Below are 23,598 nucleotides of genomic sequence, written 5' to 3'. Positions count from 1 at the left end.
GTGCTCTTCTCTCTTTTATTTTCTCTCGAGATATCAGTTTATTTGTCTCTATTTACGTGACATTTTTATAGAAAATATAATGTAAGTAAGTAGTACATAATCTTCGTTTTAAAAATGCTGTTCAACAAATGTTTTACCTATGACTTCACACCCTGATTTTTAACTTCTAACTTAATAATTATAAAGGTACTTACTACTTAACTATTTGTCGATCCATTTTAGGATTATTCTTAGTCTATTTGTAAAGTTTTCTTGCTTATAAGATGGTCAGTCAGAAAACAGATGCAGATGTCAGATTGGGGCAACCACCGTTCTACACGCCCTATGGAGTAATGAAGGCGATTACTCTACCGACAAGAGCGCAGCTCTTAAATAAAGAGAGAGAGAGAGTCAGAAAACATATTTCGTCCGTGTGTTAACGCTGCGTGGTGGGGTTGACTACTTACCCCCTCTGGTTGATAGCAGACCTGTGCCTAGCAGTGGGACGTACATAGGATATTTACGTTATGTTAACGCGGCAACTTTACAAAATAGGCTATTATAAAGTTAGTGATTATTTAGAAGATATGAATGCATGGGATTAACTGTTTGAGAACTGATATTAGGCAGCTAAATTACTCAATTGTATACCAATATTTTATGTTTATTTTTATTTTTTTAAAGAACGTCTAGGGCCGAGGTTTTTCTTGCAGCTTCTTTCCCCCGGCTATACAGGTTGTGAGAAGCTGCAGTAGTTTTAGGCGGATGAGACGTTCGTTATGTAAAAATTGACGATTCAAAGTGTAACTATGTTACCTACTGAATAAAGATATTTTTGAATTTGAATTTGTTGTTTCAATGGCATTCAGATTTTTTCAGAAGTAATAAATCAGATGTAGTCCCGAACGCTTGTTTCTTTCTATCTCCCGATAGCCGATCCTTACAACATGTTAACACTTTCAAGGACAGAACGTCTAATGACGTTCCGATTCCAAGGTGTCATACTACCTATTATGAACCATCAATGACCCATGGTCTCTGTCCGTGAAAGGGTTAACAACACTAATGCTTTCCAACCGACCATTCTTAAACTTAACTTAACCTAAGCTACATTTAAGTACTTAAATATCCTAACGTTATTCGGCACTATACCTCTTCAAGAGTCCATATCACATCCTACAGTGTTGGTGCGGTATTTACATGTGTGTGTTCATTGTGACCTCTCCAGAACTCTGCTCATAGAGTCTTCTCACTTCGTCCGCGGTCATTTGCGAAACCGTCGGGATTTTTGGCATGTTATTCATTATTGGTTTCACCTGGAAAGGGAAAAAAATAACTAAATTAGATCTATTGTCTCCTCATAGCGCATAGCATCACGCCTGTATCCCCGAAGGGGTAGGCAGAGGTGTAAAGTATAATATAGAAGTACAACGCAGTACGATATATTATGTAAGGAAATGCGTGTATGAAACGATTCTTCTTCTATCGTGTGGGTTGTGAGGTGGAGTACCTATCTCATCAACACTGGTGTCAGGGTTACTATTGAGGCGCCAAAGGCCCCTGACATGGCACGTTAAGCCGTTACTTACATCAGTAAGTAGTAACCGGGATCAACGGTATAACGTGCCTTCCGAAGTACGGATCATCTTACTTCGGACAATCTGGTAATCAGCCAGTAATGTCCTAACCAAACTAGGGACCACGAAGTAATTTTTGTGATATGTCCCCACCGGGATCGAACTCGGGACCTCTGGATCGTGAGCCCAACGCTCACGAACCACGGAACTCGTTTATGAAACGATTGATGAATGTGGAGGAAGCAAGAGAAGTGTGTCAGGATTGGAGCAAATGGATTTCAATGGTCTCTGCTTGGAATTTACGTAGGTATGTAACATCCGCCCTGTAGTTCCGGGCGCAAGAATAGGCCTACGGTACCCCCTGCCTGTCGTAAGAGGCGACTGAAAGGGGACACTGGGATCGTGAGTGGTAAGGGCGGGGGCCCGAACCGCTCAACACACGATCTCCGGGAGGGACGACAATGCGATATGGCCTCGCATCGCCGTAAAACTAGGATGGCGTAGGGGTGGGGATCCACCCGGGACGCGTTTTAATGTAAGCAAGTGCAAGGGGAGCACCGGTGCGTTCGACAGAGATATCGGAGCTCCCCGACATGCACAGCAGAGGGTCATCGGAGGGGTTTTAGTCGGTAGGAGTCCAACATAACCTCGTCGCTCCCCCGGGTGACGAGGTATCCATGAAGATTTCCCCTACGTTACAAAAAAAAATGTATGTAACATATGTTAGTGACATCGTAACGAAAACTTTGAGAGGTGATTGATGCCATGATTCTGAGATGTTATCAAGTGGAATTTTCCGTCGCAAAAGTATGGAACTGAAAATAATAAAAAAAAACACAAAAATTTTCATGAATATTCAGACTGGAAATTCCACTTGATATCAACTCGGAATCATGGTCTGAACCATCCCCCTCAGTATTCGTTACGATGTCACTAACACCCATACCTACTTGTATGGCTACCGTATGTACCTACTTGTGTGGGGTGTAAGTGACATCGTAACGAATACTGAGGGGGATGATTCAGCTGATTATTCTGAGTTAATATCAAGTGGAATTTTCCATCGCAAAAGTATATAATTGAAAATAATTTAAAAAAACTAAAAAAAACATCATGAATTTTGCGACGAAAAATTCCACCTGATATTAACTCAGAATCATGGTCTGAATCATCCCCCTGAGTATTCGTTACCATGTCACTAACACCCTGTATAGGGATGTCAAAATGTTAATTTACCTTATTATTGGTCATGCCTATAAATCCGTTACCCATGTTCCCGTTAGGCAGTGTCCCGTTGTGGGCGGTTCCGTTGGCGAACCCATTGCCCATTCGAGACATGGCGTGTGTGAATTGCTGCATCGCTGTTGTATCTGAAAAAAGAAACATATATGAATGTTGCGTGATCCCTTATTGTTGATTTCTGTAGACAGATTTTTCTATGCCGAAACGGAAAAAGACGGATTGAATGAACGTTAGGCCGTTTAAACAAACCTGTCAAATATACATTGGCCAATAACCCGACAGAATTAATTTGCATAATTTTTTATGCAAATTATTGTGTGATGCTCTGTCGCGGGGCCACCGCCTCCAATTCAGTTGAAAACGATATAGATTACTGTACGTACCATGTACATAGTGTACGTGAAAAGATTTTATGTGTACGTGCTATAATTAGAAAGAAAACAACAAATGAAAGTGGCTTCGCTGGAGAGCATACTCCCCAGCGGAGCCACTCAGTTTGCATACTTCGAGATGTTTTCTTCCTGTAAATTGTAGTATAGTTTGATGTACGTACTACGTACATAGTGTACGTGAAAAGATTTTATGTGTACGTGCTATAATTAGAAAGAAAACAACAAATTAAAGTGGCTTCGCTGGAGAGCATACTCCCCAGCGGAGCCACTCAGTTTGCATACTTCGAGATGTTTTCTTCCTGTAAATTGAAGTATAGTTTGATGTACGTACTACGTACATAGTGTACGTGAAAAGATTTTATGTGTACGTGCTATAATTAGAAAGAAAACAACAAATTAAAGTGTATATGATGGCATGAACAAAACTTGAAGCGCTGAAGATTTTAAGAAACAATCTCCTTGCGAGAACTTTTTATCTATGCACAAACTACTAAGAGAACCTATTTCAGACGAACGTCTCTCATACAAAACAAAGAGCCTCAGAATTTAGAGTATGACACTTGATTTGACATGTAAAATTATATTGCCACACGCAAAAATAATTGTGGGGTTGCCATGGTAATAATATGGCACGGCGTGGCAGTAGTGATAGCTTTAAATTATTTAGATTACTTTAAATTTTGATGACAAGGTTGATAAAAAAAAGACTGCAGTTTACTTGTATAACATTTTTTTTTTTTTTTTTTTTTATGGATTTTTTTCTGAAATAAAGCTTTATTATTATTATTTTAAATATGCCTTTTTGCATTAATGGCAAACTTTCCTCTAAACTCTCTAATCTAGAGACATCTGTACCCTTTAATATTTTGTTTATAATAACACTGCTAATCTTGAGAGACCCGGAAAGTTTTTAATAAAAATGTCTTTGTGCAATCCGCATGGCAAACACAATAATTGTTCCCAGTAGTCCTAAGCCTTCGCAAATTGTCATCACACAGACACTGTAACTTCTGCACTTCTAGAGTTCTTCCTAGCTCACTTTTAGGAAACTGGTGAAATATAGCGTCTTTTCGTCTTTTCGCTTACTTATCTTACACTCATACTGTATGGATATCACAGTTTTCTAGTTGAGAGGCTAAGTACGGAATTTATTCAACGCAAATTTCACTCGATCACTTACATTTATAAAACTACAATGAAACAATGATTGATTTTGGATTTTGTTTGGTTAGGACGCCGGGCGGGCAGCGCTTGCCCTTGTGTCTATGTTTATATCCTAACCTAAGATTGTCCCAAGATGGCGGAGGATCGCAGAGCTGTCATTTTGCAGCGGGTGAAGTAGCTGTCATTTTCTAAACTCGGTACGTTTGCGCTATGGTACAATTTTTTTGTATGAACATTTCCGGCCGTGTATCTATGACAGATTTGACATAAATTGTCAGTGCCGTACCGATCCGTCACAGTAACCACAGTTAGTGATGGGCAAATATGAATTATAAATAAATGATCATTCAAATAACCGGATATTCAAATTCGATTGTAGGGAAAAGCTATTTGAATTATTAAATCATATAATATTTTTTGAACTGGATTTACAAAAAACTTTGTCAGACATTGACAGACATCAGACATCGTTTTTTTTTTGGTTGAATTGTTGCCATCAGACAAGTTTTTTGTTTCCGGTCAAGTAGTTAATGCCATCTGCGGCATTTTTTTTTTTTGTATTAGGAGCAGTAGTAAAGTTTGTTGGGAACAAATCAGAAGGATTAGGTCATTATGTAACTCAGCACTGCCGCCGCCGTAATGCAAAGTGGGAATGTTATGACGACATGACCTTCAAAGTTTCTTGCGGCAAGCAAGACATTGTCATTCCGTCCCATTTAATAATATATGTTTACTCGTTATTTTTTTATATAAGTAATTGTTAATTTTAAAAATAAACATAAAATAATGTTTTTTATTAGCTTGAGTAACAATGATTTTATTACTTACTGATGACAATATTTATGTTACAGTCTCTCATAACCGATCACAGATCAAAACCAGTGTTAAATATTTTTTTGCAGTCAAAAGTGAAAAGTAACATAATACATGCTTATCCAGGAAATGCGTATATACTCTAGTTTTATTTAAGATTGTAATGATTCCTAGAAATATCCTTCTTTTATTAATATAATTCTGTACATATGCGACGACACCCAAATAGCATACTGAATATTCAATTTTGGTACCGGATATCAAATACCAACCGAATATTCGGCGCATCACTATTTAAACAAGAATATAGGATCCAGAGTTATAACGAAGATTATAACGAAATCATGAGACTATTTACTATTATTTCTAAACGTACACCCAAAGCAGCGTCCGTACATCAATTTGTATTTAAAATTAGAGAGAGAAATCATCTAGAAGTACTCATACTGAGTGGCTCCGCTGGGGAGTATGCTCTGCAGCGAAGCCACTTTAATTTGTTGTTTTCTTTCTAATTATAGCACGTACACATAAAATCTTTTCACGTACACTATGTACGTAGTACGTACAGTAATCTATATCGTTTTCAACTGAATTGGAGGTGGTGGCCCCGCGACAGAGCATCACACAAATTATTATGTAATGAACCCATTGATTTACCACTACCGTACATACAGCGCTTGATACAAAAATGCAGTGAAAACTTTGCGCTTATTATTTAGCTATACATTCGTACACAGCGGTATAAACATTCAATGAAATTGTGTCAAATTAAGAAAGAACGCATCGTCTTGTTATACGTAATTAGCGCGTGGTGCTTCGTAACGCGGTCGGATATTTTATACTTACTAAAATATTAAATTTGGTGGGTTTTACTGCGAAAAAAAATGTTTAAAATGCTATGATAACATACACAATGTCATTACTTATAGAAATATGATGTTCCATCCTTCTTTTTTCGCTTTGAGCTTCTATTTTTGCAAATTTTTACTATGCACTTCACCTTGTTGCCAGTTCGGCGCTTAATCGCGCACTGAGTTAAAGTACTGTCAACGTCGCTATATTAACAGTAACTTGGCGTCCCAGTTTTTGAGCGCTGATGTTCAATCTACGGTAGTAGAAAATCTATGGATGAACCCCACCTGGCTACATACCTTCTTGGGGCTGCGGCGGCGGCTCGGGCATGGCGGCGAGCGCCTCCGCCTTCTCCATCTCTTCGAGAAGGATCCGCGTGAACTCCTCTTGGACGTCCGGGGAGTCCGTGTCGCCATCCACCTGGAAATAATCAAGATTTAGCCTGTTGCAATAATAGGCTAGTTTCCAACTAGTCAAATCAGTTACTTTTTACTAAGTCTTTTTTTTGACGTGACTGATTGTAGATTTGCCGCAGATGGCATTAACTACTTGGCCGGACAAATGGGGAGCGCTGAAGGCTCGACTTTAGGAAGTTAAGATATTAATAAAATAGAAGCATTATTACTCACGATGACAAGTCGGTGTTGCTGGTCGATGCTCTTCAGCATTGGCAGACTTAGTTCCCGGAAGACCTCCAGGCGTCTTCTGAAGGCCGCCACCGAGTCGTCTCGCCGCCCTCTGCCAAGTTGCAGCTTCGAACAGTCCAGGAGTACCATGCGGGGCTTCACGTTGAACTGGAAGAAGGAAATTAAGATAAAAATTAATACTTAGTAAATTAATTATTTATATTAATAATCTTAATCTTTTATACTTTGACTTTTATATTATTGTGACAATTATTAATAATAAATTTATATCTTTAATAATGTAAAAAATATAATAGGGCATGCATAATTAGTAGAGAATTCTAATGTTTAATTCGTTTATAATATTAATGTTTAATTACGTTATATTTGTACGCCGACTGGCAGATCACAGCGCTCTAATTTATATTATGTTATAACATCCTACTCTACCTGTGTTTCACAAATAAATCATTTAGTATTTGTATTTATAATTTGTAAATAATAATTATTTATTTATTACAAATATAATTAATTGATTATACAGGGTGTTAGTGACATCGTAACGAATACTCAGTCGGATGACTCAGACCATGCTTCTAAGTTGATATCAAGTGGATTTTCCTATCGAAAAAATTATAAAAAATTTAGAGCTTTTGAATTATTTTCCGTTCCATACTTTTGCGATGGAAAATTCCACTTGATATCAACTCAGAATGGCCTGAATGATCTCTAACACGTAACAGGTACGTCTGTAAGTATATTTAAAAATAAATTAAGTGTTTAGAAGGACACACGGTAAAACAGGTCGCAGTTTCAACGCGTTCTCCTAAAATGGAAGTAAGAAGAATAAATGTTGTGCCGACCCCACCTAAAGTGGGATAAGAGCAGGAGGAAGATGATCAGAACTTACTTCTCTCTCAAACAGCTGCAGCTGCTCCAAGTCTCTGGGGTACCCGTCAAGCAGCATGCCATGTCCGCTGCGGGCGGCGTCGGTGACTGCTCCCCTCACCAGCTTGGTGGCTAAGTCTCGCGGGGCCAACTCCCCGCCGCTGACTGCGGAGCGCGCTAGGGCTCCGTCGGAGGCCGGCCCGCCGCCCGCGTCCGCTAGAGCGCGCAGGCGTTGACCAAGACTGAAAGAGTAGGTTAGTAATGCATATAATACAGAGGCATGAGAAATGTCACGAGCCTTTGGAGGCTTAACAGTAACCAGGGTAAAAATAAAATTCATGTTATTTTTTTAAATTATTTTCAAGTCTATACTTCTGCGATGGAAAATTTCACTTGATATTAATTAACTCAGAATAATGAGCCGAATCATCCCTCTCAGTATTCGTTACGATGTCACTTACACCCCGTACAAGTACATACAGGTACCCACACAAGTAGGTATGTGTTTTAGTGACACCGTAACGAATGCTGTGGGGGATGATTCAGACCATGATTCTGAGTCGATATCAATAGGAATTTCCTGTCGGAAAATTCATGAAAATTTTAGTGATTTTTTTTTTATTATTTTCAGCTCCATACTTTTGCGACGGAAAATTCCACTTGATATCAACTCAGAATCATAGCCTGAATCATCCGTCAAAGTTTTCGTTACGATGTCACTAACATCCTGTATTTATGGTCCTGGGTAGACATCTATCAAGATTGGTTTAATTACAGGTTTAGGCGTGAAAATGAAAGAGTTACTTTCATATTTAAATCATAAAAGCTTGAAGGATAGATATGGGATTAGTATACATCATACTTCCTACTCTTGCTATAAACTTTAATTTTCTCCTGACTATAAGACAAAATAAGTTATATTAATATCCACACTGGGATTCGTAAAGAGCAAGTAGCAGAGTTTTAAAACTCTGAAGAGAATAAAAAAACAAATTGACATATTTTTTGTTTTTTTTTTGTTTAGTTTTTTCCTACCAACCTGAAATGCGTCCATCCTTGTCTCTGCGTGACCGCACGTTGGCACAACGTAGCTTTATTGCTACCGGGTCCGCCAACCACCCACAGTATCGCAGGCTTCGTAGCGGCGCCGCGGACTCTTATCACTTCCGGCTGTAAAAAATACATTAATAACATAAATAACTACTTATTTAAACGGCCTCCGTGGTCCAGTGGTTGAGCGTTGGGCTCACGATCTGGAGGTCCCGGGGTCGATTCCCGCTGGGGACATATCACAAAAAAAACATACTTCGTGGTCCCTAGTTTGGTTAGGACATTACTGGTTGATCACCCGTTTGTCCGAGAGTAAGATGATCCGTGCTTTAGAAGGCACGTTAAGCGGTTGGTCCCGGTTGCTACTCCCTGCCCCAGCAGTGGAGACGTTAATGGGCTGATGATGATGATGATGATGATGTAGATGTATGTTCGAGAAAAAGCCGTTCGGCTTTCACTAGGCGGGCAGGCAGTCATCGAATCGTATGATTGTCAACCCGAATGAACTGCCCAATCGGCATAAGCCGAACAAGTGCAGTAATTACATCGGGTCGGCTTTGTTGTTCGGCTAATACTGCCGAACCGACCGTAGCTACCCTCAGGATGGTAGTAAGTGGAATTCCGTGGCCTCTCTCTACCCCAAAGGGAAATCTTGTGTGATCTTATTTATGTGTGGAAATTTCAATTTGTTTTTTATTATTCAAATTCAAAAATATCTTTATTCAGTAAGTAGGTAAATTTTTACATAACGAACGTCTCATCCGCTTAAAACTACTGCCGCTTCTCACAACCTGTATAGCCGGGGAAAAGAAGCTGCAAGAAAAACCTCGGCACAAGGCCCTAGACGTTCTTTAAAAAAAATGTATACTTAAATAAACCTCTGTCGTAATGACTTGCAGGAAAAGCGGTGTTTTATTCCATATTATTTGTTTGACGTGGCATTGTAGGGTGTTAAATGACCTTATCGACTACTGACCTTAATGAACCTGTTTGTTTGTTTAGTGACTAGTATTATGTTGATTTTATAGCGTAATGTTTGTTATATATGTAGTCGGGGTTGTTTCTATGATGAACTAGGAAAGAGAGGGCTTTCCACGCTTACTTCACCAAAAACAATATAGGTGGCGTTGTACGGTCACGAGTACTAATATCGTCCCTTAGCTTACAACACCGCTTAAGTCATTTTTACCAACTTTACAGGAGACGAAATAAAATGTCTTAAGGTAAACGCTCCTATTAACGCCACCCAAAAATCGACATCGTTTACCGCCACCTTTTTTAAATTGCGGATATTTTGAATTGTGTGTGAGATAGAAAATTGATTCAAATGTCAAAAGATACATGTATTAATTGACCATGAATCGTACATACCCCTAAGCGTGGGCAACAACAGTCTAATTTGTGATTGGTCTGTAAGTGTGCAGTGTCCGCGCAAGCAACGCGCTCCATACAAGCCACTACTGAAATGCATAAGCATACAACATTTTTTTCTTAAGGTTTTGTGTCCGATGAAACATATTTTTCTTCATTTTAGTAATTATAACTACTTGTTAATACGTTTAAGAACTGAGAAAGAATGCTATATTTGACATTTGTGTTAGTTTTAAATGATTAATTTGAGTTTTAAAATGTGGCGGTGATAGAAGCGTACATTTGCAGTTTGGTTACTATTACCGCCACCTATGGCGGCGATCGATATTTGTATGATATTTGTATTTTTTAGTTATTTAAGGTAACATGCCCAATCATTCATAATGTTATCATCTTATTTTATAGTATGGTTCATGAACTATATTAAAATCTATTAACGCCACACATTTGGTGGAATTCAAGTATCCTGTGCTGCATATAAGTTAATGTATTTTTTTAAGAAATGAATGAACAAGTAGTTGAAGTAATTATGAATTTCTAATTTAAATACTTTATATATTTATTAAAATATGCTTTGAAACTGGTTATTACATACGCAGCTCTCATTTTGAATATTTATTTGTTTTCTTAAGGCTAATTTTTATGTGGCGGAAATTGAAACACAGAAATTACATACATGTTTCTATTACCGCCACTAAAGATTCCCTCTTATGATTTATAGACAGGGTGATGCATTATTCTTCGGACTGATAGAGACGGACGGACAGACCGAAACGGACGGACAGATAGAGACAGACGGACGGACAGGGACAGACGGACGGACAGAGACAGAAGAACAGACAGAGACAGACGGACGGACAGAGACAGACGGATAGACAAAGACAGAAGGACAGACAGAGACAGACGGACGGACAGAGACAGACGGACGGACAGAGACAGACGGATGGACAGACGGACGGACAGAGACAGACGGATGGACAGAGACAGACGGACCGGCAGAGACAGACGGATAGACAGAGACAGACGGATGGACAGACGGACGGACAGAGACAGACGGATGGACAGAGACAGACGTCAATTATGTATATAAATCTATGAAACCAAAAGATTTTTCTGTAGTTTATGTCATAATTCATTTAATAAAAAAATAACAATAATAATAAAGTTTATTGAAAACTCCTCATACAGAATCATTTCGTCGACTCCCGAAATCCTGAGGGAGATTGAGAGTTTCTATAGACAGCTATATTCCACGAAAACATCAGGCGAAAGCATGGCTCGAGACCCTCGAGCCAAGCTTACCCGACACTACACTGAAGATATCCCGGACGTCAGCCTGTACGAGATTAGGATGGCCCTCAAACAGCTCAAAAACAACAAAGCGGCAGGAGATGATGGAATCACAGCAGAACTTCTGAGAGCGGGCGGAACGCCAATACTCAAAGTCCTCCAAAGGCTCTTCAATTCCGTCATATTTCAGGGCAAAACGCCGAGGGCATAGAGCGGAAGCGAGGTGATCCTGTTCTTCAAGAAAGGTGATAAAGCCCTACTGAAGAACTACAGATCTATCTCGCTTCTGAGCCATGTCTACAAGTTGTTTTCGAGGGTTATTACGAATCGTCTCGCTTGCAGGTTTGACGACTTCCAGCCTCCCGAACAAGCCGGTTTCCGAAAAGGCTTTAGCACCATAGACCACATCCATACGCTGCGGCAGGTTATACAGAAGACCGAAGAGTATAATCTGCCACTTTGCTTGGTGTTTGTGGACTATGAGAAAGCCTTTGATTCGATCGAGACCTGAGCGGTGTTGCAGTCTCTTCAGAGGTGCCAAGTGGACCATAGGTACATCGAAAAGCTAAGGGACCTCTACCAAAATGCCACTATTTCAGTTCGAGTACAGAACCAGAGCTCTAATCCGATCCAACTGCAGCGAGGAGTGAGACAGGGAGATGTCATCTCTCCGAAACTGTTCACTGCTGCATTGGAGGATATTTTTAAGCTTCTGGACTGGAAAGGATTTGGCATCAACATCAACGGTGAGTACCTGACGCACCTTCGATTTGCCGATGATATAGTCCTAATGGCTGACACCCTGGAAGACCTGAACACCATGCTCGAGCATCTCAGTAACGCATCCCAACGAGTGGGTCTTAGCATGAACATGGCAAAGACAAAAATTATGTCCAACGACCATATCGCACCCACTCCAGTTCAGGTTTGGAACGTTACACTCGAAGTTGTAGACCAGTACATTTACCTAGGACAAATAATCCAGTTACTTTAATCATGACTAAAAGTGGCAGTATCTCACAACGGAAGAATATTACTGAAGAACATATTTCAATTATTTCGGAGCCTGGTTCTGAATATATCGGTCATCTTTCTGTTGATTCTGGGAAAGCCACGACTATTGTGAAACATATAATTGAGTTTCTTGAGTCAAAGTTTAAATATCGGACATATTTGGTAGCTATTGGATGTGACGGTACCGCTGTAAATACAGGACATAAAAATGGAGTCATAACTTTATTAGAAAAACATCTGCAAAGACCTTTGCAATGGTTTGTGTGCTTGTTACATGCAAATGAACTACCGCTTCGTCATTTATTTACCAGCCTTGATGGTACAACTACAGGACCAAACAGTTTTTCTGGGACCATAGGGAAATTGTTAGAAAAATGCCAAAATTGTCAAATACAGGTGTTCGAACGCATTCCCATAGAATTACCGGATTTGAATACTAATACCCTTAGCACTGATCAAAAATATTTATATGAAATATGCTCTGCCATTTCGACAGGTACGGTCCCACAAAACTTAGCCAGCAAAGATCCTGGTAAACTTGCACATTCACGGTGGTTGACTTGCGCTAATAGAATTCTTCGTTTATATGTTGGAACAACGAAACCTTCTAAATCTTTAAAAGATCTTGCAACTTTCATAATAAAAGTCTATGCACCAACTTGGTTTGACATTAAAACAAAACCTTCTTGCAAATATGGTCCAATTCATATCTTTAATATGATTCAAAGATGTTTGTATCTACCGGATGACCAAAAAAGCGTGGTTATAAAAACTATTCAGAGAAATTCCTTCTTTGCACATCCAGAGAACATACTATTAGCAATGTTACAAGATAATGAGTCTCACATAAGGGAAATAGGACTTCGTAGAGTTTTAAAGGCAAGAAAAGAGTTTAAAGGAAAGAAAGTAAGAGAATTTCAACTCCCAAATCTTAAAATCGATGCATCGAATTATTATGATTTGATTGACTGGTCAAATGAAAAAATAACAGAACCTCCGATGACCATGAAATATAGTGACGCAGAAATTTCAAGCGTGATTTCCTCAGGTGGCAAATTATTTGAAATCGAAAAGTATCCTTGCCACACTCAGGCAGTAGAACGGTGCGTCAAGCTCGTTACTGAGGCTTCTTTATCTGTTTGTGGGCCAGAGGCAAGAGATGGATTCATTCGCACGAGGATAAAGGCAAGGCAAGACATACCAGTATTTGACACAAAATCACAATTTTTTAAGCAAAAAGAAGAGTCTATAACTTCAGCTTCCGAATGTTAAAATGCTTTTATTTAATATATTTTGTATATTTATAAGTACTTATACTTAATTTCAAGCTGCAATATTTTCTTTTTGATAAATAGTTTGTCTCAAATAAAAACTTTATAAAAAACAAATTTTGTTATTTTCTTTAACTTTTAAATTTGATGCGCCACCTTAAGACGTAAACATAGGAACTTGAAATTTTATTTTTATATCTCTAAGAATGTCGGTCATCCATTGGTGATACAGGAGTAACAAAGTTTAAAATATTTTTTTTTCACTCCACCCTAATGGGCAGCGTTCGGGAAACTGCGGAATATCTTCTCGTCCAAAATACCAGTGTCTCAAGACGAAAGTCTTTGACCAGCGCGTGTTGCCAGTGATGACCTACGGCAGTGAGACGTGGCCGCTTACTATGGGTCTCGTGAGGAGACTCGGTGTCGCTCAGCGGGCAATGGAGAGAGCTATGCTCGGTATTTCCCTGCTTGATCGAATCAGAAATGAGGAGATCCGCAGGAGAACTAAAGTCACCGACATAGCTTGGAGAATTGCAAAACTGAAGTGGCAGTGGGCAGGACACAGCGAGGAGAACCGATGGCCACTGGGGCGGGAGTGGAGTGGCGACCACGTGTCGGACGACGCTCAGTGGGTAGGCCCGCTACAAGGTGGACCGACGATCTGGTGAAGGTGGTGGGAAGCCGCTGGATGCGGGCAGCGCAGGACCGATCGTCGTGGAGATCCTTGGGGGAGGCCTATGCCCAGCAGTGGGCGTCATACGGCTGTTGATGATGATGATTATTGAAAACAGTTCGTTTACAGTTTTTGTTGGAACGCTGTCTTTCAAACTAGGTGAACCTGTATTTTGAGAGACAGTGCTTTCCCAATTTATGTTTCTATTAACTACATTAACAGTGTTAAAAATAAGGTATTAAAACAACCTTTTTTTTAAATAAAGTATTTTATTGTACCTGAATAGTTGGTTAGATATCTCGTTGGCGGTATTCGATGCAGCAAAGGCGGTAATAGAAAGAAACCGCAATTCATGTGGCGGTAATAGAGGCAAGTGAGTTTTCGGACATAAAATTATTTTTTATCCAAAATATTCACTCAAAATTTAAAATTCTTGATGTATTTAGCAGAAGACAGTCATAAAAATACAAATAAAACAAATAAGCTGCACTAGCAAATACAGAAGTACTTAATTTCTGAGAGGTAATCAGAGCATAGCTTAACCTGGCGGTAATAGGAGCGTTTACCTTATTTAAAATATCTGTAGATTTTTTTATTGCTACTTAATACATACTCTAGTTAGCGGTTAATAAATAATTATTTATACTTATTTTGACGATTTACTTTATTTTAACCTTTATTTTCTTCATCCAATGGCATTAATATGTAAAAGCCGCCAATTTTCGACTTGAGCGGTGTTGTAAGCTAAGGGACGATATGTATACACTTTGAAACCATGTCACATTAAGTTTTTTGACAAATTAAACCATATTATTATATTTTCTTTTCAATGTATCATTTCTTTATTTTTTATTATTTTATGTATATTTGTGCGCCTGCATGCAGGCCGAACACATCACAGCATTGTTATTTGAATTATTTTGCCGCCTTTTTTGTATTCTATGTGTTCTCGCAAATAAATTGATTTGATTGATTGATTGATTAAGTTTCGTACGTAACGTAAACAGCCTATATACGTCCCACTGCTGGGCACAGGCCTCCCCTCAATCAACCGGAGGGGTATGGAGCATACTCCACCACGCTGCTCCACTGCGGGTTGGTGGAGGTGTTTTTTACGGCTAATAGCCGGGACCAACGGCTTAACGTGCCCTCCGAAGCACGGAATCATCTTACTTTTTCGGACAATCAGGTGATTCAAGCCTGAAAAGTCCTTACCAAACAAAGGACAGTCTCACACAGTGATTTCGACAATGTCCCCATCGGGAATCGAACCCGGACCTCCAGATCGTGAGCCTAACGCTCTAACCACTAGACCACGGAGGCTGTTCTAACCGCACCATAAGTACACCATAAGTTTCATTAAATGTCAAATATGATAGTGCGCCAGGGTTCTAAAGTGGGTACATGATATTGCTCATGACTGTACAACTTTAACGCGATACTTACCTATTTTGTCTTTCGTTTGACTAACCAGCTACAGTTTTTTATTATTATTATTTAGTATTATTTGATAGATTGTATATTTTTTTGTTTTTTATTAAAACAGTATATTTTCTCTTAACTCGGGTACATAATTATACCAAAATACAATGTAATAGCAGAAGCATAATAAAAATAATTGTTGCTTGGTACTTGGATCGCATTATGTATAGAATTACGTTGCTACCTATATTACTTCTCTTTATTTAGTGACATCGTAACGAACATCCTGCATACTTTATTGCACACAGACAAAATATAGAAACATATAAAAAAATTTAAGCAACAGTACAAATGGGCGGCCTTATTGCTCTGAAGCAACTTCTTCCAGGCAACCACTACCAGGAATCAGCCATAAAAAACTTGGATGCGAAGCGGTGGAACAACAACGGGTATAAACTACAGCTGAATATTGATTTGATTTGATTTGAATATTATGATATTGCGGAATAGTGCAGCATCTATGGACGAAAGGAGTAGATAGACTATGAAGATTTAATTCTTTATTTAACCTAACTTGACAATTACCTTTGGAGTAACAATCCTGTCCGCTTCTCTTGTCTCCTGCCGGTAAGTTGGCACTACTGCTGGCGCTGCTATTGGCAGCACTGACGCTTCTTCTCTCGCCATGTTGGCAGCATGCTGAACAAAATATTAAGGATTAGTTAAATTGCACACAGGTCCAAATCAAAATATTTTTATTTTACGGTATTTGTGAAAGACCTAGATTCATCTTTGTTAAATTGTGTAAAAACAAACCATATTGTGACGCGTATAATGCGTTCCCCACTTTTTATAATAATTATGTTGCTATAATAGTGAATTCCGAAGCAAATCAACCAGCAAAGAGATTTTTGTGATATGTCCCCACAGGGATTCGACCTCGGCAGGACCTCCGAATCGTGAGCCTAACGCTCAACCACTGGACCATAGAGGCAGTTCGCAATTATAAACACGAACTCTACTATCACACTCGATTTGGCTGCCATCATTGCTTGACGAGCTTACTTGAGCTTGAGACCAGGTTTTGTGAGTTCTATCGAGGAACTGACAACCGACACAAGAGGAGGAAGCTTACCGCATTGACCAGCCTGCCTTCCCTCGCGAGTCCCCCAGTGAGGGGCGCCGGCTCGACCCCCACAATCTCCCCCGGGATCCCACCGGCCCCCACTCCCACCCCGCTGACTCCATTCATGGTAGACTCGTCCTGGGTGCCCAGGATCTGAAGCACTGCCGCGCGGAAATCCTTGTACACCTCCTCTGGGTTCCTTTCGCCGTTAACCTGTGAAGAATGAATTGGGGGGTTAAAAAAAGGTAAATATCTCCTATAGTCAAAGGTTGCCTGGAAGAGATTGCTACTTAGCAAGCATGCCGCCTATTGTACTCTTTCTATTTCTCTTTTTTATTTCCTGTGTGTGCTATAAAATATTTTATGTTAAACCACACCCAAGCAATTCATTCCAAGAAAAACAATTTTGCTATTTGACATTGTGCACTTACTTTTATATGCGCATATGTTAAATTTCAATATTGCTTTTTAGATGAATTGCTTTGATGTGGCCTTTTTAACCTGGCCAGATGTTTTGAGGATGTAAAGATGTCCGCAAATATTAACATGAGCATGACTTTATCCCAACTGGACCTCAGTTCGTGCAGTTTTCACTAACACAGTTAGCTCGACCTTTAAAGACGGCGATACGGCTCACCACCACGTTGGTCTAACAGAAAGCTCGGTGAAGTGTTGGTACTTAGTCGTGAGCTTGTATGACATTGTGGCCTATTTTCAACAAAACCCGTGTGACAGCCAATCAAGTCGTAGGTAGTGTCAATAGTAAATTCGATACAAATACCTAAGGCCATTCGCACACAATACAATATAGGTAGGACCTTGTGCCGAAAACTGTGAAAAATCGTCGAGGTTAAAATCAACATTACTTATCGAACAATACGGAGCATCATGAACAGAATTTTTTTGACAGAAAACCGCAATACATGCCTGTAAAGCCCATGGTATTAGAAAACCAGGTATGCTCAATCCTATAAAAGCTACTATTGCTAGCCCTTTGATGACGTAAGTGTTACATTGGTATCTCCAACATTCCAGGGACGATTTTATTATTGAAAATTAAGTGAATTATACTGACTAATGTATTATTACTATTACTTGTCACATAAGATATAATTAAAATTAACAGTAAAGTTGTCAATCATCCGTCTCTTTCCTTTTCGGTGGATAAGACAATGACAGGTATAACTTAAAATAAAATTAGATGGTGTCTACAGGATAAAAAAAAAAGCGAAAAAGCGGTATATAAAGCGAAAGTTGATGGTAGGGCTGGCAGAGGAAGACCGAGAAGGACTTACATTGACCAAATTGGAGATGTCCTTAAAAAAGGTTTAATACGATGCACTCTGAACGGGCGTGCGTGTATGAAGCGATTGATGAATGTGGAGGAAGCAAGAGAAGTGTGTCAAGATCGAAGCAAATCGTTGACAGGTGCCTTCTGCGATCCCAAAATGCCCATCCGTAGAAAAGGGAAAATATATAAAACGGAAGCACGACCAGCCATAACGTGCGGAGCTGAATGCTGCACCATGAAGAAATCACACGATCAAAAACTCCACACAATGAAGATGTAAATGCTCAGATGGGCAGGAGGAGTGACTCCACTGGACACGAGTGCGAAACGAAAATGTCAGGGGTTCGTTCAGGGTTGCATCGATTGTGGAAAAGGTGAAAGAAAGCCGGATGCGATGGTATGGCCATATCTTGAAACGCGAAGACGACCACTCCGTCAAGAAGGCCTTAAATAAACCTGGTCGACCGCGTGGAAGAGGGCGACCGCCTTCTACCTGGTGGTCAAATATGCAGAAAGAGATTCGATTGGAAAATCTGCGTACAGAGACAAGCCAGAACAGAAGCCAGCTAGAGTTCTCTGGCGTAGGCGTGTAAGGAGACCCGACCCCAGTTAAACTGGGAAAAGGGATCGACAAAGAAAAGAAGAGATGGTGTTTACAGGAATCAACTCTAATGTCGAGATTTGCAGACACGATAGTTAAACAATTGGGTTTCGATTTTAAAAGGGCATTCGTTCTTTCGACTTTAAACCAAACCAGGCAAAATTATTAAGTAACGGCCTCCGTGGTTCAGTGGTCGAGCGATGGGCTCACGATCCGGAGGTCCCTGGTTCGAATCCCGGTAGGGACATATCACATATCCCTATGTTCACATAAACTAGGATCCCTAGTTTGGTTAGGACATTACAGGCTGATCAGCTGATTGTCCGAACATAAGATGATCCGTGCTTAGGAAGGCACGTTAAGCCGTTGGTCAAGGTTACTACTTACTAACTGATGTAAGTGAGTAATCGTTACATGAGCCATGTAAGGGGGGGGCCTTTGGCTCAAGAGTAACCCTGACACTAGGGTTGATGAGGTTGGTAATTCACCTCACAACCCACAGGATAGAAGAGAAGAAGTTATAAAAAAAGACCGAACTCTTTCTTGCGCCACTAACTCATATAAAACACAGAAAAAGAACAAGAAAAATTATTAATGGACAATTCAATATTTGATTCAGTTTCCTATTCGACCAGTTATTAAGAACAAGGTAAGTATAAAAAATTCTGAGGCTGGCCACACTCCATTCCTGAAGTATTTACGTCGACCGAAGTAGAGTTTCTTGACACACAAATTCAGGTCACAATTTCATACATTTATGATGAGATCAATGCGATAGAATAAGGAATAACACTACGTATAGAACGGCAACTCTCCGCTCCCCACCAGCGGCTGAGCTAGGTTTACCTCACCCCCTCGGTCATTCTTTAGTCTTCAATCGTATGATGTCAGACGTCACACACACAGATGAGCGTGTACGATACGTCAATGTGTAGTGTCTGTGTAAAACGAGGACTTTTGTATCATGCACATTAATGCATCATCGCACTGTGATTAAAGAGTAGAAACTTCAAGGTGTGAAGATGAAAATGAATAGGTTAGTTTCCAACAAATCAAATCAGTTACTTTTTACTAACAACACGGCCTCCGTAGTCCATTGGTTGAGCGTTCACACGATCCTGAGGTTCCGGGTTCGAATCCCAATGGGGACATTATAGAAAAAATCACTTTGTGATCCCTAGTCTCGATAGGACATTGCGGGCTGATCAACCGATTGTCCAAAAGTAAGATGATCCGTGCTTCAGAGGGCACGTTAAGCAGTCAGTCCCTGCTACCATTTACTTCTATTTTTTTTGGACGCCCTCCACAATGTGTAGTTTAGGTGATTAAAATATTTTTAATTACTGTTTGTTTTATTGTTTTTTAAGTTAATGTGGCGTCCAATAAATAGAAAATAAATGTTAATTATTTCTTTCTTTGCTCAAAGTAGGTAAGTACTTAAGTAATAAGTATGTAGTCGTTATATGAGCTATGTCAGGGGACTTTGGCGGCCCAATAGTAACCCTTACACCACGGTTTATGAGGTCGGTCATTCGTTCCACAACCCACACGAAAGAAGAAGTTACTTTTCCTAAACGTCAAAACAGGAATTACTATGGAATTTGTATTTGTACGGCTGATGATGATGATTGTATGAAAAAGCACACTGTGACGTAATAGAAAACGAGATGCAATGTCGGACTTACTATTACGTTTTTCTTTAAAGTTCATAAATAAGTTAAATAAAAAAAGAAAATGTTTTTCATCAGTTTTAGATCTTTCTTTATTCAGTACCTAACTAGAATGTCATAATTTATCTTTGACCTATACTTTCTGGATCTCCCTGGGCCTGATCTAACAACCGACAGATATTTTTTGTTCCTTTTTAACGTGATAAACAATTGCTACGGGCGAAAAGGTGATCCCTTGTTAACATAAGGTTCATCATATCCGTGTTATGACTTCGTATCAGCATTAGCTGCAAGCAGCTTATGATTACTTGTGGCTCTGCCTACCCCATTAGAGATTATAGGCGTGAATTTATGTCTGTCTACACCTTCAATCGATGAAGACACGTGAGCTCAACTAAAAATTCATATACATTTCCTGGTACCTACTTACACTCGGTCGCCTACATTTATGATTTCTTTCTACATTTTTAATTACTTTAGACTGAGTCAACGAACTTTGTCTTACGAATATTTCTACGAATTGAGGCGAAGGACTTACTAGAAATCAATCAAATTATAGTCAACAGAATTATGAGTAATTTTTCACAGGCGGTTTTCGAGGAATGTTGTGTGATAATGTGACCGCTTCTTGAAAGATCATTGTGGTCAGCAAAAATTTAGTATCGATCGCCATCGAATCGCAAAGAAGAAGATTGTTATTTTTAGACGGTCATTCAGAGATTAACTTTTAAAATAACGACCCTGCCAGCAAGATGATGTGTCTAGAATAGATCACACCATCTAGTAGCTTCATAACGCGCCTGCCAGAAAGATAATATGTCTTAAATACGTCACATCACCTAGGCTACTACATAACGCGCCTGCCAGCAAGATGATGTGTCTAGAATAGGTCACATCACCTAGGCTACTACATAACGCGCCTGCCAGCAAGATGATGTGTCTAGAATAGGTCACATCACCTAGGCTACTACATAACGCGCCTGCCAGCAAGATGATGTGTCTAGAATAGGTCACACCATCTAGCTACTAGGTATATAACGCGCCTGCCAGCAAGATGATGTGTCTAGGATAGGTCACACCATCTAGCTACTAGGTATATAACGCGCCTGCCAGCAAGATGATGTGTCTAGAATAGGTCACATCACCTAGGCTACTACATAACGCGCCTGCCAGCAAGATGATGTGTCTAGAATAGGTCACACCATCTAGCTACTAGGTATATAACGCGCCTGCCAGCAAGATGATGTGTCTAGAATAGGTCACATCACCTAGGCTACTACATAACGCGCCTGCCAGCAAGATGATGTGTCTAGAATAGGTCACACCATCTAGCTACTAGGTATATAACGCGCCTGCCAGCAAGATGATGTGTCTAGGATAGGTCACACCATCTAGCTACTAGGTATATAACGCGCCTGCCAGCAAGATGATGTGTCTAGAATAGGTCACATCACCTAGGCTACTACATAACGCGCCTGCCAGCAAGATGATGTGTCTAGAATAGGTCACACCATCTAGCTACTAGGTATATAACGCGCCTGCCAGCAAGATGATGTGTCTAGAATAGGTCACACCATCTAGCTACTAGGTATATAACGCGCCTGCCAGCAAGATGATGTGTCTAGAATAGGTCACATCACCTAGGCTACTACATAACGCGCCTGCCAGCAAGATGATGTGTCTAGAATAGGTCACACCATCTAGCTACTAGGTATATAACGCGCCTGCCAGCAAGATGATGTGTCTAGAATAGGTCACATCACCTAGGCTACTACATAACGCGCCTGCCAGCAAGATGATGTGTCTAGAATAGGTCACACCATCTAGCTACTAGGTATATAACGCGCCTGCCAGCAAGATGATGTGTCTAGGATAGGTCACACCATCTAGCTACTAGGTATATAACGCGCCTGCCAGCAAGATGATGTGTCTAGAATAGGTCACATCACCTAGGCTACTACATAACGCGCCTGCCAGCAAGATGATGTGTCTAGAATAGGTCACACCATCTAGCTACTAGGTATATAACGCGCCTGCCAGCAAGATGATGTGTCTAGAATAGGTCACATCACCTAGGCTACTACATAACGCGCCTGCCAGCAAGATGATGTGTCTAGAATAGGTCACACCATCTAGCTACTAGGTATATAACGCGCCTGCCAGCAAGATGATGTGTCTAGAATAGGTCACACCATCTAGCTACTAGGTATATAACGCGCCTGCCAGCAAGATGATGTGTCTAGAATAGGTCACATCACCTAGGCTACTACATAACGCGCCTGCCAGCAAGATGATGTGTCTAGAATAGGTCACACCATCTAGCTACTAGGTATATAACGCGCCTGCCAGCAAGATGATGTGTCTAGAATAGGTCACATCACCTAGGCTACTACATAACGCGCCTGCCAGCAAGATGATGTGTTTAGAATAGGTCACACCATCTAGCTACTAGGTATATAACGCGCCTGCCAGCAAGATGATGTGTCTAGAATAGGTCACATCACCTAGGCTACTACATAACGCGCCTGCCAGCAAGATGATGTGTCTAGAATAGGTCACACCATCTAGCTACTAGGTATATAACGCGCCTGCCAGCAAGATGATGTGTCTAGAATAGGTCACATCACCTAGGCTACTACATAACGCGCCTGCCAGCAAGATGATGTGTCTAGAATAGGTCACACCATCTAGCTACTAGGTATATAACGCGCCTGCCAGCAAGATGATGTGTCTAGGATAGATCACACCATCTAGCTTCATAACGCGCCTGACAGCAAGATAATATGTCTTAAATAGGTCACATCATTTAAGTTACTACATAACGCGCCTGCTAGTAAAATGTTGTTACATTATCATGTGTCCCAGGTTCTCCTAGTTACATCATAAAGGCTGGCAAACACTTTAGATTAAAAGTTAATCTTTGAATGACACGTCTAAAGATAGGAAGTGTCTACAACAGCGTGCGCGTCGCGTAACACCATATCCGTTCTTTAAAATCTTTTGTATACATATTTACTTAAAGAGAAGATGATCCAATTCTTCGATCCGAGATAAACCGGAAATCGAACCCAGAATACAATACAATATAATACAAAAACTCTTATTGCACTTAAAATAAATATTAAAAAAAAATATTGTAATAACAAAATTCTATGATATGGCAGAATCTATGATTTTAAGGTTAAATGTTTTTTGTGAGAGGGTTCTCAGTATATCTAATTGACGAATGTATCTTCTACCAACCCAAGTGGAAGCCATCGATTCAAATTCAAATACATATTATTCA

General features: G+C 40.0%; 1 protein-coding gene across 1 annotated transcript in view; it reads right to left on the bottom strand.

The window, feature by feature from the left end:
• Positions 1-1,069: 1,069 nt before the first annotated feature.
• LOC126367461 (adenylate kinase isoenzyme 5) overlaps positions 1,070-23,598 on the bottom strand; it is a 69,927-nt gene continuing 47,398 nt past the window's right edge. The window contains exons 6-13 of the mRNA XM_050010975.1: positions 16,760-16,963; positions 16,210-16,323; positions 8,573-8,703; positions 7,556-7,775; positions 6,649-6,813; positions 6,319-6,439; positions 2,793-2,926; positions 1,070-1,295 (exon numbers count right to left, since the gene is read on the bottom strand). Coding sequence (XP_049866932.1) covers positions 1,176-1,295; positions 2,793-2,926; positions 6,319-6,439; positions 6,649-6,813; positions 7,556-7,775; positions 8,573-8,703; positions 16,210-16,323; positions 16,760-16,963 — 1,209 coding nt within the window. The 3' untranslated portion in view covers positions 1,070-1,175. The remainder of the gene's footprint in view (positions 1,296-2,792; positions 2,927-6,318; positions 6,440-6,648; positions 6,814-7,555; positions 7,776-8,572; positions 8,704-16,209; positions 16,324-16,759; positions 16,964-23,598) is intronic.

Source organism: Pectinophora gossypiella, chromosome 1 (assembly GCF_024362695.1).
Source record: "Pectinophora gossypiella chromosome 1, ilPecGoss1.1, whole genome shotgun sequence".
Taxonomy (NCBI): Eukaryota; Metazoa; Arthropoda; class Insecta; order Lepidoptera; family Gelechiidae; genus Pectinophora; species Pectinophora gossypiella.
Note: the sequence above shows the minus strand (reverse complement) of the source record. Positions and strands in the feature narration are given on the sequence as shown.